General features: G+C 38.7%; 1 protein-coding gene across 12 annotated transcripts in view; it reads left to right on the top strand.

Moving 5' to 3' along the window:
- Ih (hyperpolarization activated cyclic nucleotide gated potassium channel Ih) overlaps positions 1 to 13,321 on the top strand; it is a 278,665-nt gene that overhangs the window by 219,894 nt on the left and 45,450 nt on the right. For all 12 annotated transcript variants that reach the window (XM_076438053.1, XM_076438052.1, XM_076438063.1 and 9 more), the window contains 3 exons: positions 6,737 to 6,900; positions 10,974 to 11,110; positions 11,920 to 12,063. In XM_076438053.1, the coding sequence (XP_076294168.1) occupies positions 6,737 to 6,900; positions 10,974 to 11,110; positions 11,920 to 12,063 (445 nt within the window). The remainder of the gene's footprint in view (positions 1 to 6,736; positions 6,901 to 10,973; positions 11,111 to 11,919; positions 12,064 to 13,321) is intronic.

The raw sequence follows: 13,321 nt of genomic DNA, 5'->3' as shown, positions 1-13,321 counted from the left end.
AAATGAAATCATGTGAATTTCTTAAGCGAAATTTCGGATTCATTGACGGTAACGTATTTCATACTTGCGAAATCTTTTTCAAAATACATCCACAATCTAAAAGTGTACACAGTAGACGAAACTCTGTTCGACGGGAACAGCTTTAACTCACATCAGCTTGAACATTGAAAAACATGACAGAGTGAAATATTTCACGGTATCGCGAAGTGCAGTTCCCATAATTTCAGTTCTCTTTGCGGATGCACGCGCAGCGTGTCTCGTTTTCCTTTGCGTTTAATGAAACCACTCCCCGGCGAATTACATATTCGGAGTCTGCTGTGTAAAAACAAGTTGACGTGATGTTTTTATCGTTCTGTTTGTAAATGCGAACCTTCAAAGAAGCACCAACTAACATTTTACTTTAAAAATCGGTGGAATCCTTGTGCAAAATATAAAATTATACAGGGTGTCCCAAAAATGTATTTCCTTGAAAAATGGATGATTTCTCGGATCATTTGAAGTCACTTTTTCCTTTACGAAAAGGTCCTTCGCGGCTTCGTTCACCCCTTGCCGTATTTTAACGAGTCAGACTCGCCATGAAGATTTTAACGAAGTCTAACAAATCTGAATGTTATGCCTTCCTTTCTAGATAAAATAAAATTTGATTCGTTTGGAATCAATGTTTAAGCATTCAAATAAATGTAGCAATACCAAAAATACAAAGTTTCTTTTCTCTTCTACGACTTTTTTCGGGATAAAGACGTTCTAAACGCTGTGACTGTAGAAGAAAATGATACGGCAAGGGGTTAAGGAGTTATTAACGAAAAACAGGCCTCGCAAAGCGAACAAAATGGAATTTTATTTCGGTTTAAAGGAAATTAATAACCAGACTGTGCGGATTTTTGTGCTAAATAAAAATTGCCCAAGTCTATTGCAAGCAACTAGAATTTAATAAAAATATTATTAAATTAAATATATTTGATTTAACTTTGTCCTTCTAATGGCTTTCCAATCTTGTATTTGACGTATTAATTTTTCTTATAAATGCATAAAAAATCCGCAAACTATTAATAACATATTTATTAGACTCCGTTCAGAATCGTCATCACCAGTCTGACTCGGCTGTTGTAGGTCAAAGGGTTAAACATTAGGGTTTTTTCATAGTGGGAGAATGTCGAGATCCCTTACAAATCTGCAGAGATTTTGAAAAAATTTGAGAGTTGAGCTGGCAAAGTTTCCCTGTCAGAACCATTAAACAAACGGATTCAGATTCTCTCGAGAAAGGTGGTCGATGAGGGGAAGAGAGAGAGAAGGAGGCCCGTTCTTAGAGAGTGCAGCAGGTAAACCAGGAAAGTTTTGATGTATGACCCCTTTACCTGCTGAATTGCTTGGCGTAAATGAAGACGAATGGCGGAACCGAGGAAAGAAAAAGCTCCTGGTTCCATGAAAATGCTTATCCCTCCAACGAAGCGACGTACCAATGGCTCAAGAAACTTTGCCAGTATATCCAGGACACCGAGGACGAGCGACTTTGCGCTTAAAAAATTCCCTGATCCCACTGTCATTTAAAATCCACGGATGAACAATTAAATTAACATTTAAGTTACTTCCTGCCACAACCTTTTTCATAATTCCGAGGAAAGTAGTCGATTCTTTGCGAAACTTGTGACAAAGTTACTGGAAACGCGATCGTAGGAAGTATTTAACAATTATTTTGATCATAAAAATATTATCAGAAAAATTATATGAACGTTTGCACATTTGAAATCCAAAGACGTACGATGAAATAAACTTACGATAAAATTTACAGTACTTGTCATTAAACATCTTTAAAGAAAGTAGAATGACTTTTCTGTGAACAGGATATTTATATTTGTATTCTGTCCTTCATTATCTGCGGCGGTGTATAAGAAAATTTTAATTGCAACAGCAGTTACTCGTAAGAACTAACAAGTCGTCCAATTAACGCGTCGCACGAAGACCATAAATAATAAACGCGGTGCAACAGTACGGGCTAAAATGTTTACATTTCGAAATTCACTGTTTGTAAATAGTTAAAATTACCTTTCTGAAGTACTTCCCGGTGGGTGATCAAATCATTACTGTAATACTGCGAAGAATATATTCGTTAATCGTGTGATGGGTCAAGTGAACCAAACATGATTAGAATATACAATGAGTGTACAAACTATTCGTACACCTTTTAAAAACCAACAACTTTTTCATAATTGTACCAAACGAACAGATTTTTTATGATCAATTAGAAGCGTTGGTTTACGAAATGATATGCAAAAACGATTTTGCAAAAATTATAATTTACAAGGTTACATGCAAAAATAAAAACGACATTTTCTAAAACTTTTTAATTTGGGCTCTTAATGAAAATTTAAAATATATGTTTTGTAGATCTGTGTTAGTTATACACATACTGAAAATGTCTAGAGTTATTCTATTTTAAAGGGCGTTCGAATACTTTTTACACTCACTGTACGTAAACAAGGTGTAATAAGATTATGAAAGGAGTATCTATTTTAGATAAGTATTATAGAATTTTCAGCATATTAAAATTATTAATGAGGAAAATAAATGTTTCCTGTATGCACACAAATTTGATTTGGCATATAGTTCTGCAGTCTAGCTATAACAAATCTTATCATCTCCATTGTCATGTTCTCAAAAACTTGTACTGCCTTTGTGCGACTTTGATGGGCACTAGTGTAGAACGCGTTAATGAAAAGAGATTACTGTTTCCCTCGCTTCCGGATGGGATTAAGAGAGAACGAAAAGAATCCGACGAGCGTGAATTCGCTCGAACGCGGCTTTTGAGTAAACAGAATGAAAATATAGTCCCGTGTTTCGCAGCCCGCGCCGCCGTTTAAAGCTACCGGCTTAGGTACCGCCGATCGAATAAAGCTCTCTCATAAAGACAAACTGAGGAATGCCTGGTTTAAGGAAGCCCAGAGCTTGGCCTTGGCTCGCGCAAGTAGGTTACGCGGTGAAATGCAAATCTCTAAATGCAAAATTCAGAGAAGCCTGACTTATTCCATACGGGGAAACGAAAGGGATGGCCAAAGCAGAAACAGAAAGCTCGGGCTTTACCACCCGACGGGAACAAAAATTTGCTTTTATATCCCGGCCTCTTGTATCGTCGTCCGTTTGCGCCTCGACTTCCATTGCAATCTTACAGAGCCCAAGATGTTACATTTCAATATTAAATCGTATTGCTGTTACTGGCTTCACTTACCGACGACTATTTAATAGATTTTTCAAGTGATAGCTTCTTTAGGCGCACCGTGTACACAATTGCTGGGCAGCAGAGTTGCGCCAAAAATTTTATTCAAATGAAAATTTCGAATAAAGTGGATTTTTTCCACGTGGGTTTTAAATAAAAACTTCAAATAAAGAGGGTTTCTTCCAAATAGGCTTTAAATAACATTTTCGAGAATAACGTGGGTTTTTTCCAAGGGGTTTTAAACCCGCTTCATTTGAAATGTTTATTTAAATAAAATTGCCTGGTTGCCAGGAAAAACGCGGCATGTAACAATTTCAAAAAATTTGAGTTTCTGCATTAATTGATCTTTATAGTATAGGATTTACGTTTTTACTAGAAGAAAAATCATGAAAATAAATTAGAAAGGCTCAAAAAAATAATGCAATTTGACCGATGTCCTATGTCACAGATTTAAACCCTTACCGTACCGTTTCCTTTACAGTTACAATCATTAAAACGTCTTCAGCCCCAAAAATGTCACAGAAGGGAAAAGAAAATTTATACTTTTTGTATGGCTACATTTATTTGAATGCTTAAATATTGATTACGAATTAATCAAATTTCATTTCATCTTAAAAGAAACACATAACATTCATATTTGTTAGACTTTGTTAAAATCTTCATGACGAGTCTGACTCGTTAAAATACGGCAAGGGGTCAATATGTATAGTAGATAAGTTTTGCCAACTCATTTTTATCAGAAATGCATAAAATCCGTTGTGTACTTCCAACAATTATGTCTCGGGCCAGATTTAGAGGCCCGAAGGAAAAGGCCTAACATTCACATTTAGTAGATCTCCTTTGAAGGGTTCATCGTGAGTCGCGGACTCGTTATGATACACGGCAAGGGGTTAAAGCAGTGCACGCCGGAAGAATCCAGTCGGAGGAGATTGCATGGTGCAAGGGTGCAAGAAAAGCGTGAGCAAAGGGGTTGGGGGTTGGCAAACAACTACTCCAGACTTCTCCGTGAAGGTGTCGCGGCAAGTGGAGCCCGCGAAAGGCTCGCGTTCATCGGTGCGTGCTCGCGAAGAAGTTCTCTCACGGCTTTCGAGCACCGTCATCCGTACAAGCTGCGAACCGAACCACCAAGCCGGTAGCTCTCTGGAGTAGCTTCATGCGAGCTACAAGCACATTTATTGCCCCGATGTAGCAACGTTATTACTCGGCGAAGTGGGCCAATGTTGCCAGTGCTCGGCCTGGAATCGAACTGATTAAAGCGGAGCTTTCAGAAATTGAGCTTCCCTCGTCTTCCTTCATCGTCTTCACGTTTTTTCCAACCTTCGCGAATCTTGTACTCTCCGGAGCTCTTAATTACGCGAGATCCAACCAAATGTCTTCCTGAGATTGACCCGGGCTCCCATGGAAATTGCCATGCGATTGATGCCCTGCGGACTGAGTGATCGAGGGGACCATTCGTTGACAAATTAGGGGCTTCATTCGCGAGGATTTCGGATGCACGTTGCGCCACTTCGGTCTTCTGACATTGTTGATCACGCTAATTCTAGCTCTAAGTTACTAGGAGAGGTCGTCGATTTGAATTGAACTTTTTCTGGTCAAACTAGAGCAACAATAAGCTGACCCATGTCCGGGCTTTTTTGACAATACTAGTTATTTATCAAGATAACATTTAATCTTATGATATACTCCCTATGTCCCGTAATAATAGTAGCAAGTGAATATTTAAACGGGAATTATTGGCGAATGCAACTGTCAGTTATCTTGTAGCACAAAATTGCGAAGCTTCCAATCAAAATCAATGTTTCATGACATCTGTCATTTGTTTCGACACATCTTTCAATTTTTAGGTTAACCTAATTATTACGAATTATAACTATTTTTCGGAATAGGGTTAACGATATCCCACAGGGTGTCTTAGAAATTAGAACTTCTTAACACGTTCAAAAATTGAACAAATGTTTATCAATTAATTTCTACAACTAATTTTTAACCAAGTACCTTCATTTCTCAACTAGTATCGTACGGAAAACAAAACCTTGACTCACAAGAGTCTTTCTCGTCCGTAAAATATCACACTTCAGCATAACAACTGCATATTTTCGAAACATAGTGTATACGAGTATCATGTTGCAGGGTTAAACGTGGGTAAAGATGATCTCAACAGATCGAAACTGGTAGGAACTCGCTAAACCAGGTTAACATTAGCGAGGACTGATCGAAACCGGTTAGAATTAGTCATAATTGCTTGAAACTGCTGAAAATTGACAAATTTCGAGCAAACCGATCATAGTCGGTTGACTAAAAATTGTGCGAACCGGGTTAATCTCCAAAATTTCGTGTTCGTAGCTTTTTAACCGCGAGCATTGTTTAAAGTAATGCGAGCAGATTGAAAGCAGGGGCAGAACGACGCGAGCTTACTAATTAAACGGGTGACCTTGAAGGAAACGAGACCCCGACACAATTTCGCGTAGTGTTCTTCCACGTGTCTTCGGGAAAAAAAGGCGACCGCGCCGTTTCCGCCTTGCGGTCTGTGAATCCCGCCAGGAATCTTCTACCAGAGCTGCGATGAATCGCCATTTTCTTTACCCACGGCCGACTCTCTATAACCTAATGACATCGCGAGGTCGTTGTGGGTCGGCCGAGATCGAGCAGCGTATCTGGTGCGTGATATTTTCGTGCGTGCACACGCGAAAAACGAACGCCAAAGACTGCATTGTGAACCGTCCGGTTTATTCAAACGAGGAAATCGATCGAATCGACAACGACTGGGAAGTTCGAGGGCCGCCATTTTTCCGTTCCATCCGTCATTACACCGCTCCGACTTCCATGCTCGGGAAAAATTCAATAGGTTGCTTGTCAGAGTCAGTGTTCAACCCTCGGAACCATTCTTATAACCGGACTGCGGATCTCTATGCAAAATAAAAATGTTCATTTCTTTTTTTTAACATTTTTAACACATTGCCGACCGGTGATTGTTGCATAATTTTGAAAAATCTATAGCACATGGCTAAACACTTTTTAATGGAACCTTTAATAGCAACAGCAATTTTCATTGTGAACTAACAAGTCACCCTCAATAACGTCATCTAATAGTTTCATTCAGAGTTGGACAGAAATTTTTATTTGTATACAATTTTTGCCCAACTCTGGTTTCATTTAAGATTGCACTGTAAAAGAAAATTTCTATGCTTTCTTTTGGTACAGCACAATTATTGAAAATCCTATTAACACTAAACCTACCGAGCCTTAAAAGTAAGTGGTACATGAATTTCATCTGCTCAATTTTTCAATAAATACATAAAGATCCGCAGTCTAGTAATACATAATGGAGAGCAAAAGACACTTCCTACAGATTTACAGGTCTAACAGGTTGAAATTTAAGTTTGACCTTCATCTTCAGAGTCCAAGGTCATTTGAAGGTCATGCCACAATACATATTTGAATGTATTTTTGTATGAGCTGTAATAGCTGTATTTTTTTTAGTAAATTGATAAGGTTGAACTAACGTTCGTTTATTTTTAATTTCAGATTCTACTGGGACCTCTGCATGCTCCTCCTGCTGGTAGCGAATCTGATAATTCTGCCAGTCGCCATTAGTTTTTTCAATGACGACCTAAGCACTAGGTGGATAGCCTTCAACTGCCTTTCCGACACTATATTCCTCATAGACATTGTCGTCAACTTCAGGACAGGTGAGTGTTGTTTATAATTCAAGACTTCATCACTTTTTCTAATTGTTTATTTATTTCTAATTGACTTAACGGTAAGCGAACTAAGCGGCCGCGTGGGGCCCCGAATGTCACATAAAATGAATTTTTAAATAGATTTATTTAATGTGTTAACGGTATGAAATTTTTCATTACTTTTCTTTTTTGTTAATAAGTTTATGAAATTAAAGAGTTTTCTTGCAACTTCTATTTCTAACTTGAGATTGAGGGCCCCAACATTTTTACCGCTTGGGGGCTCCACTTGAGCCGCCACTGCTTGCTACTACATATTATTATGGGACAGAGGGAGTAAAAAAGAGTACGATGAGGCAAATAACGATAATTCCAAGACTTGCATTTTTGCTTGATCTCAAACTATTTAAAAAAATAATGGATGACTTACAGTAATTTATGTTGTACATTTAAGAAGCTATTGAAAAGAATTGAAAATTTTACTTTTGACCGCGTTATGACGATTCCCACTATGCGATGGTAGCAAAACTTCGACGATATTTGCTAACAGGTAACTCGATTTCTTTTCAATACTCGGGGCCACTTTACGCAGTTAAAGACTTTTATCGACAAGATACAGAAACGAAGCCTTTGCTCCCTCCGCTGAAAATGATCAATCCAGAACGAGCAGTAACCTCGTATTCGATGCAGAAGTTTGCATTGTCGTGGGAGAAGACATGGCGGAGAGAATAGTCGACCTCGTTCCCTCCTCTTCTTCATTTTTCCTCCATGCCGTCTCGAGAGGCATAACAGGCCTTTTTATATTTCCTTACAAAAAGACATTTAGAACTTGAGCTTTAATTTTTAATTTACATCCCACGTCCAACCTTCGCGATTCATCTTCCTGTTACGCCGTTGCTGGACAATTTCGTGCTCTGATCTCCAGATTAATGAAACGCATATGCATAGTTGCTTTTAGATGCAGCAATTGTAGTAAATATATTTTTTGGGAAAGAATTCTTTTTAAAGACTGCGACGATTTCTCTCGTAAGGATCAATTTAATTTATAAGATCAGAAAACAGAGGGGCCATTTTTTAAAAAATTAACTCACACATTGAATTCAATTGCTCATGTTTATGTACATAAATAAATGATGTAGCAGAGTAGGAAGAAAGGGTTGTTTCACGTATTTATTTTCTATTTATATTATTTTATATTGTTTGATTAGTAAAGACAAAGATCATCAAATTTTTAATGGAAACACACCTTCTATTTTATAAATATTACCATATAATAGTATAACGATCAGACTGTATTTTTGTTAAAAATTAATAGGAAAAACACGAAAAATTAAAAACATTCAACGAATGTTTATTTTACACCAGTTCGTTGCAATTGAGGTTCGAAATTTTTTGTTTTACATGAAGATCTGCAGTCTAGTAATAATATAACATGTTGCATATTTATATGTATGGATAGTCTCATCATTTTTTAAAAAGTTGATAAAACTAAACCTACTTACATATTACAGTAAATACAGTGTGTTATAAATGAAGTATCAATAAATATAATAATAATAATAGTGAAAAGTATTAATAATGAAAACAAGAATGCTTATTCTTATTAGTGTTGAGGACATTTATTGTTCCCTTTTGTTATTCCCTTTTATTATTTCTTGTCTTCACATCATACATGCATTTGTTACTTATTCCTCGTTCTCACAAAATTGTTTGAACCGCGAACCTGTCACAGACCCTCTTCAATTCTAATTCCTTCGATCACAAAGAGTATAAGACCATAATCTCGCAGAAACGCGATCGGCGCGTACATGAAAGAAAATTCTCCTAGTCACGTTCTTTTGTTCATTCGTTCGCCGTTTCATCGTAGACTCTGTCAACAGCAGCTTCCCCTTTAATGTCAACAATTAGAAGTTCTTTCTTTTAAAACTCGGAGCTCCGTCGGGCCACTGACACTGACGGGGATTTGAAAGGGCGGCTGAGCTCCAGACACCCTTGGAACAACATTACCTAATCGCGAGGCAGGTGAAAAATGACGGAAAAAGTCATTTACAGAGTTGAAACGATACTTGCGTTCTATACGATACCCTCTCGCTGTAGACTGTTGTGACTGCTCTCGAATTTCGTTCGTCTCGATCACAAAATTAATTATCTAGAAATATACATTCTCCAATACTTTTTTTACTGTTATGCTCGGAACTTTCCATTATGAACGTAGAAAAGACTAAAAATAAAATTTTTTTGCTCTTTTACATAGAAGTTGTTTACAACTTTTTTAAGGAGGCCTATATTGAAAATTTAAAAAATACATCTTGTAGATTTGTGTCAATTGTAATTCCAAACAATTGCAATTTTTTCAAAGTTTCTTTACAATAACTTCTCAACTTGTTCTAACTTCTGAAAAAATCCAAGTCGTATGATCTAATATTAAAAAAGTTATCGTCATTTTAAAAGAGTCCGAATACTACCGTGGTTCGCTATATTACTTTGAAGTTATCGTTTCCCAAGGATAAGAAATAAAATGTAGACTGACGAGGACAGAATACGAAGCGTGGGTTAACACGATACAAAGACAACCTGGAGGGCTGATCACTCGCGGAGCCTTGTAGAACATAAAACAACGGCTGAGTAAATCGGTAGCACGGGAACAACCGATCGCTGCTGACTAATTCAACAGCAGCAGCCGCCTCACTCTGTACGAACTCGGCCTCTCCCGGAGGCAGAAGCCCCCATTAGCATACAAATATTTCATCCCCGATCGACTCGGTCATTGGATGCATCCAAGCGTTAGTATGCAACCCGCGGAACGTAATATTGGCCGACGGCCGATAATCTGGATCAAGAATTCGTAACAATCGCGAGTCAACGCGACTCACGTACACGGTTTAACGCGTACAATGGTTTTCATCGTGGCGGGAGGGCACGTGACCCAATTTCTCCGTACCTGGGACCAAGTCAAACGCGTTTCAAATTAATTCCCTTGCCCTCTGCCCGGTAATAACGAAACGTCTGCGAGCCCCGAGGAGTACTCTCCGCGTGTCGAACAATGTTATTACTGTGCGTCGCGACGAAAGCGAAAGCGCTGCCATCCGAGCACACGTTCGTCACCGGCTCAAACCGCGACCCTAAAACGTAGCTCGTCCTTCTGCGGACCCAAACCGGACGCACCGAGAAATATTTAAAGGCTGTTCTGGTATATTTAAAGGCTAATCTTCAGAAAATAAATTTTTAGCATTTTATTTAAGATTTTCTCATTTAGAGAAAATTAATTATATTTTATAAAATAATGTAATAGAAAGGAGTAGCCTGATTTAGACCATCACCTTGGTCGAACTACCATTTCGAGAGAGAAAAATATTTCAAGAGTTGATGGAACTGTTAATTGATCAGGAATATTATATTTTGAATCCGATTTAGCTACATATCCTTAACAAAAAATACGGCTGCTCTTTACGTTAACGGACTCAAAATTTGTGCCTTTCTCCTATAAATTATGATGTATTTGGTATGCAATCCAGTAGATTTGTGTCCAAGGCGGCTGCAGATCGAAGTTTCGATCCTGTAGGATCAATGGTTGAGGAGTTATGCTTGCTTGAAGTTGAGCAATCTGCAGTGTTTTTGACAGGTAGAGGGCGCCGCCATATTGGTTTGTAGTGACGGTCGCGCATCGCTTACCGAGTTGGTTGGTGATTATTTCGGGGGTTCTGCTCGATAAGCTGCTCGCGATCATCACTCCTCAACTTTAAGCAAGCATAACTCCTGAACCATTGATCCTACAGGATCAAAACTTCAATCTTCAGCCGCTCCGAGTACAAATCTACTGGATTATATACCAAATGCATCATAATTTATAGGAGAAAGCACAAATTTTGAGTCCGGTAAAGTAAAGTTTACCCAAAAATACAGTACTGACAATGGTGCTAATTATTTTTATAAATTAGGTCCACCTTGGACGCTGGTCTAAATTTGGCTACTCTCCCCTAGGAGGAATACCACCCCCATATTCATAAATGTATGAATAATTGATGATGCTGTGTTGATTTTGGAACGTAGTATTAATTATCTTTCCTTTTTGCATCTGTTTACAGGTATAATGCAGCAGGATAATGCCGAGCAAGTGATCCTGGACCCGAAGTTAATCGCGAAACACTACCTCAAGACTTGGTTCTTTCTCGACCTCATTTCCTCCATACCACTAGACTACATTTTCCTCATATTTAATCAAGTAAGTGCATATTAATATGTCTGCGCCTCGGGCACGTGTTCCTTGTTTGAATTCGTTTGCCAGCGTCGATTCTCTTCCCCGGTATAATGAGCTCCTTTCATATAATTAATCTTTTCGTGTTTTGCGAGAGCCTACGTTTCCCAGAGCTACCAGTTCGTTCCAATTAAACGCATTAAAGACTCCGAGCGGGCTAAAATATTCTCAATTACAAAAATGGAAAACACAATAATATCTCGTTTAAAAATCTTTCACAATTATTAAGTAGGAAATACCAGTTTGATTTTAAAAAAAATTTGTAACATGAGTTATTTCAGTTTGTTTTTAATTGCAAATGAAATATTATCCGGGATAAACAGACTGCGAATTTTATGCATTTATGGAGAAAAACATTAAAAATGATTAAATGAAATGATTAAAAATCAAATAAATGTCTACGTAGCTCCCGTATCTTGCAATTCGTGCAAACAATTTATATTTTGCATAAAAATCCACTTACGAAACAAGAATCTTTTCATTAGTTTTGCTAAATATGATTTCTATTGGTAAATGTTTTTATATCTTGATCTTGTGTTCAATATTAAAATAAGAGTTTCGAAAATGTGGATCTTTATCCAAAATTTTTTTTTCCGAAATTTATTCATGCAGCCTTCAACAATGTTCATGATTGAAAGTAATACATTTCTCTCATAAATGCATAAATACAAAAACGTTGTTCAATAAATCCTGGTGACTTGAATGATATCCATTAATGAATCAACCATCTTTTCACTGGATGTCTAAATGTCTAAATCAACGTCTGTGTATTTCAGTTTCAGGACTTTAGCGAGTCCTTCCAGATCCTGCATGCTGGCCGTGCTCTCAGGATCCTCAGACTTGCGAAACTGTTGTCGCTCGTTAGGTTACTACGGTTGTCAAGACTGGTGCGGTATGTCTCGCAATGGGAAGAGGTCTATGTGAGTGTTACCCACAGTTTCTTCTACCGAGCACCGTTTTCATTCCGTTTTTTTTTTATGTCTCTCATTATATAAATACCCACAGCTCGTGTGATCCTTGTACAAAGAACGAAAGAACCAAACAAAAAAAAAAAGAACCAAAAAGCAAACACTGAAAAAAAAGAGAAAAAGAACGAACCACCCGACCGAAAACAAAAAAAAAGCGTGTCTCGTCGTCTTTGATCAGTTTCCAAAAGAAAACTGATCCGCCCCCACCATCGTTTTCTCGAACCTCTGAACATCTGTCTCTGTCGGTTAGTACAATCGCGTCGGCTTTTGTGCTTTTCTGTTTCGAAAGGAGGGGAAGGGAAGCCAGCACGGGATTGGCTCCCGTTCCGCGAAACCCCAGTCAGTCTTTGGGGAACAGTTTTTGGAAGTCAACGTGACAAGGGCGTCGCTGCCACGTTGTGGATTATGATCTGATCATAGAGAGAAGGCAAAGGAGCCCGAGCAAACCATCCCCCACGAAATCCGCTGCGAAATTATAGACGTGTCTGTTCGAGACCACGAGCAAGCCGACTGAGTCCTACGCTAATGAGTGTAGACCTGCCTCCCTACTTGCTCACGGACGGTCCTCGGACAGCTGTTCCGCCCTGTAAAACAGATCGAAACGAAAGACTACCCGGTCGGGACCACTCAGTTCAGTTAGTGTCCCTTTTTCTGGTTAGGGATCGAGATGGAACCACTCTTTCAGCATCGAATTCCAGCGAACTTGTTAAGCCACACGTCTCTCGCTTCCCGGCTGCTCGGTATGTATCTGAAAACGATTTGCAGCGTCCCTTCGATCCGATCACTCTCAAGAAGGACGCGTCTCCCGCGCATCTCTCTTCAAGACGCGAGTTATAAGCACCGCCATTTCCGTTCACCTATGTCTCCGGTAATGTCAGCACGAGCGAAAGGCGATCGACCAGGTTTTCTCGGATTTAACTACCCTCTTCAAGCTGAACGTTTCAGGAGCTTCTTCGGATCATAGACTGAAGCTCCAAGCTACCGAGTTCGGGTCCGAGCGTGCCTTCTTGTAAGGACTTTTGAATATGGATTTCATACGTGGACGATGGGGACTTCGATTGCGGTTTTGTTTTGTGTTTAACTTGACACTTTTAGAGGAGGGATGAAGTGTTGTTTTCTTGGTGATACAGTATACTCTATTAGTATATCATACTATTAGGACACAGTATATCTTTTACAGTACACTATTACCCGGATCAATTTAGATTTC

This window comes from Lasioglossum baleicum, chromosome 14 (assembly GCF_051020765.1).
Source record: "Lasioglossum baleicum chromosome 14, iyLasBale1, whole genome shotgun sequence".
In the NCBI taxonomy this organism is placed as follows: domain Eukaryota; kingdom Metazoa; phylum Arthropoda; class Insecta; order Hymenoptera; family Halictidae; genus Lasioglossum; species Lasioglossum baleicum.
Note: the sequence above shows the minus strand (reverse complement) of the source record. Positions and strands in the feature narration are given on the sequence as shown.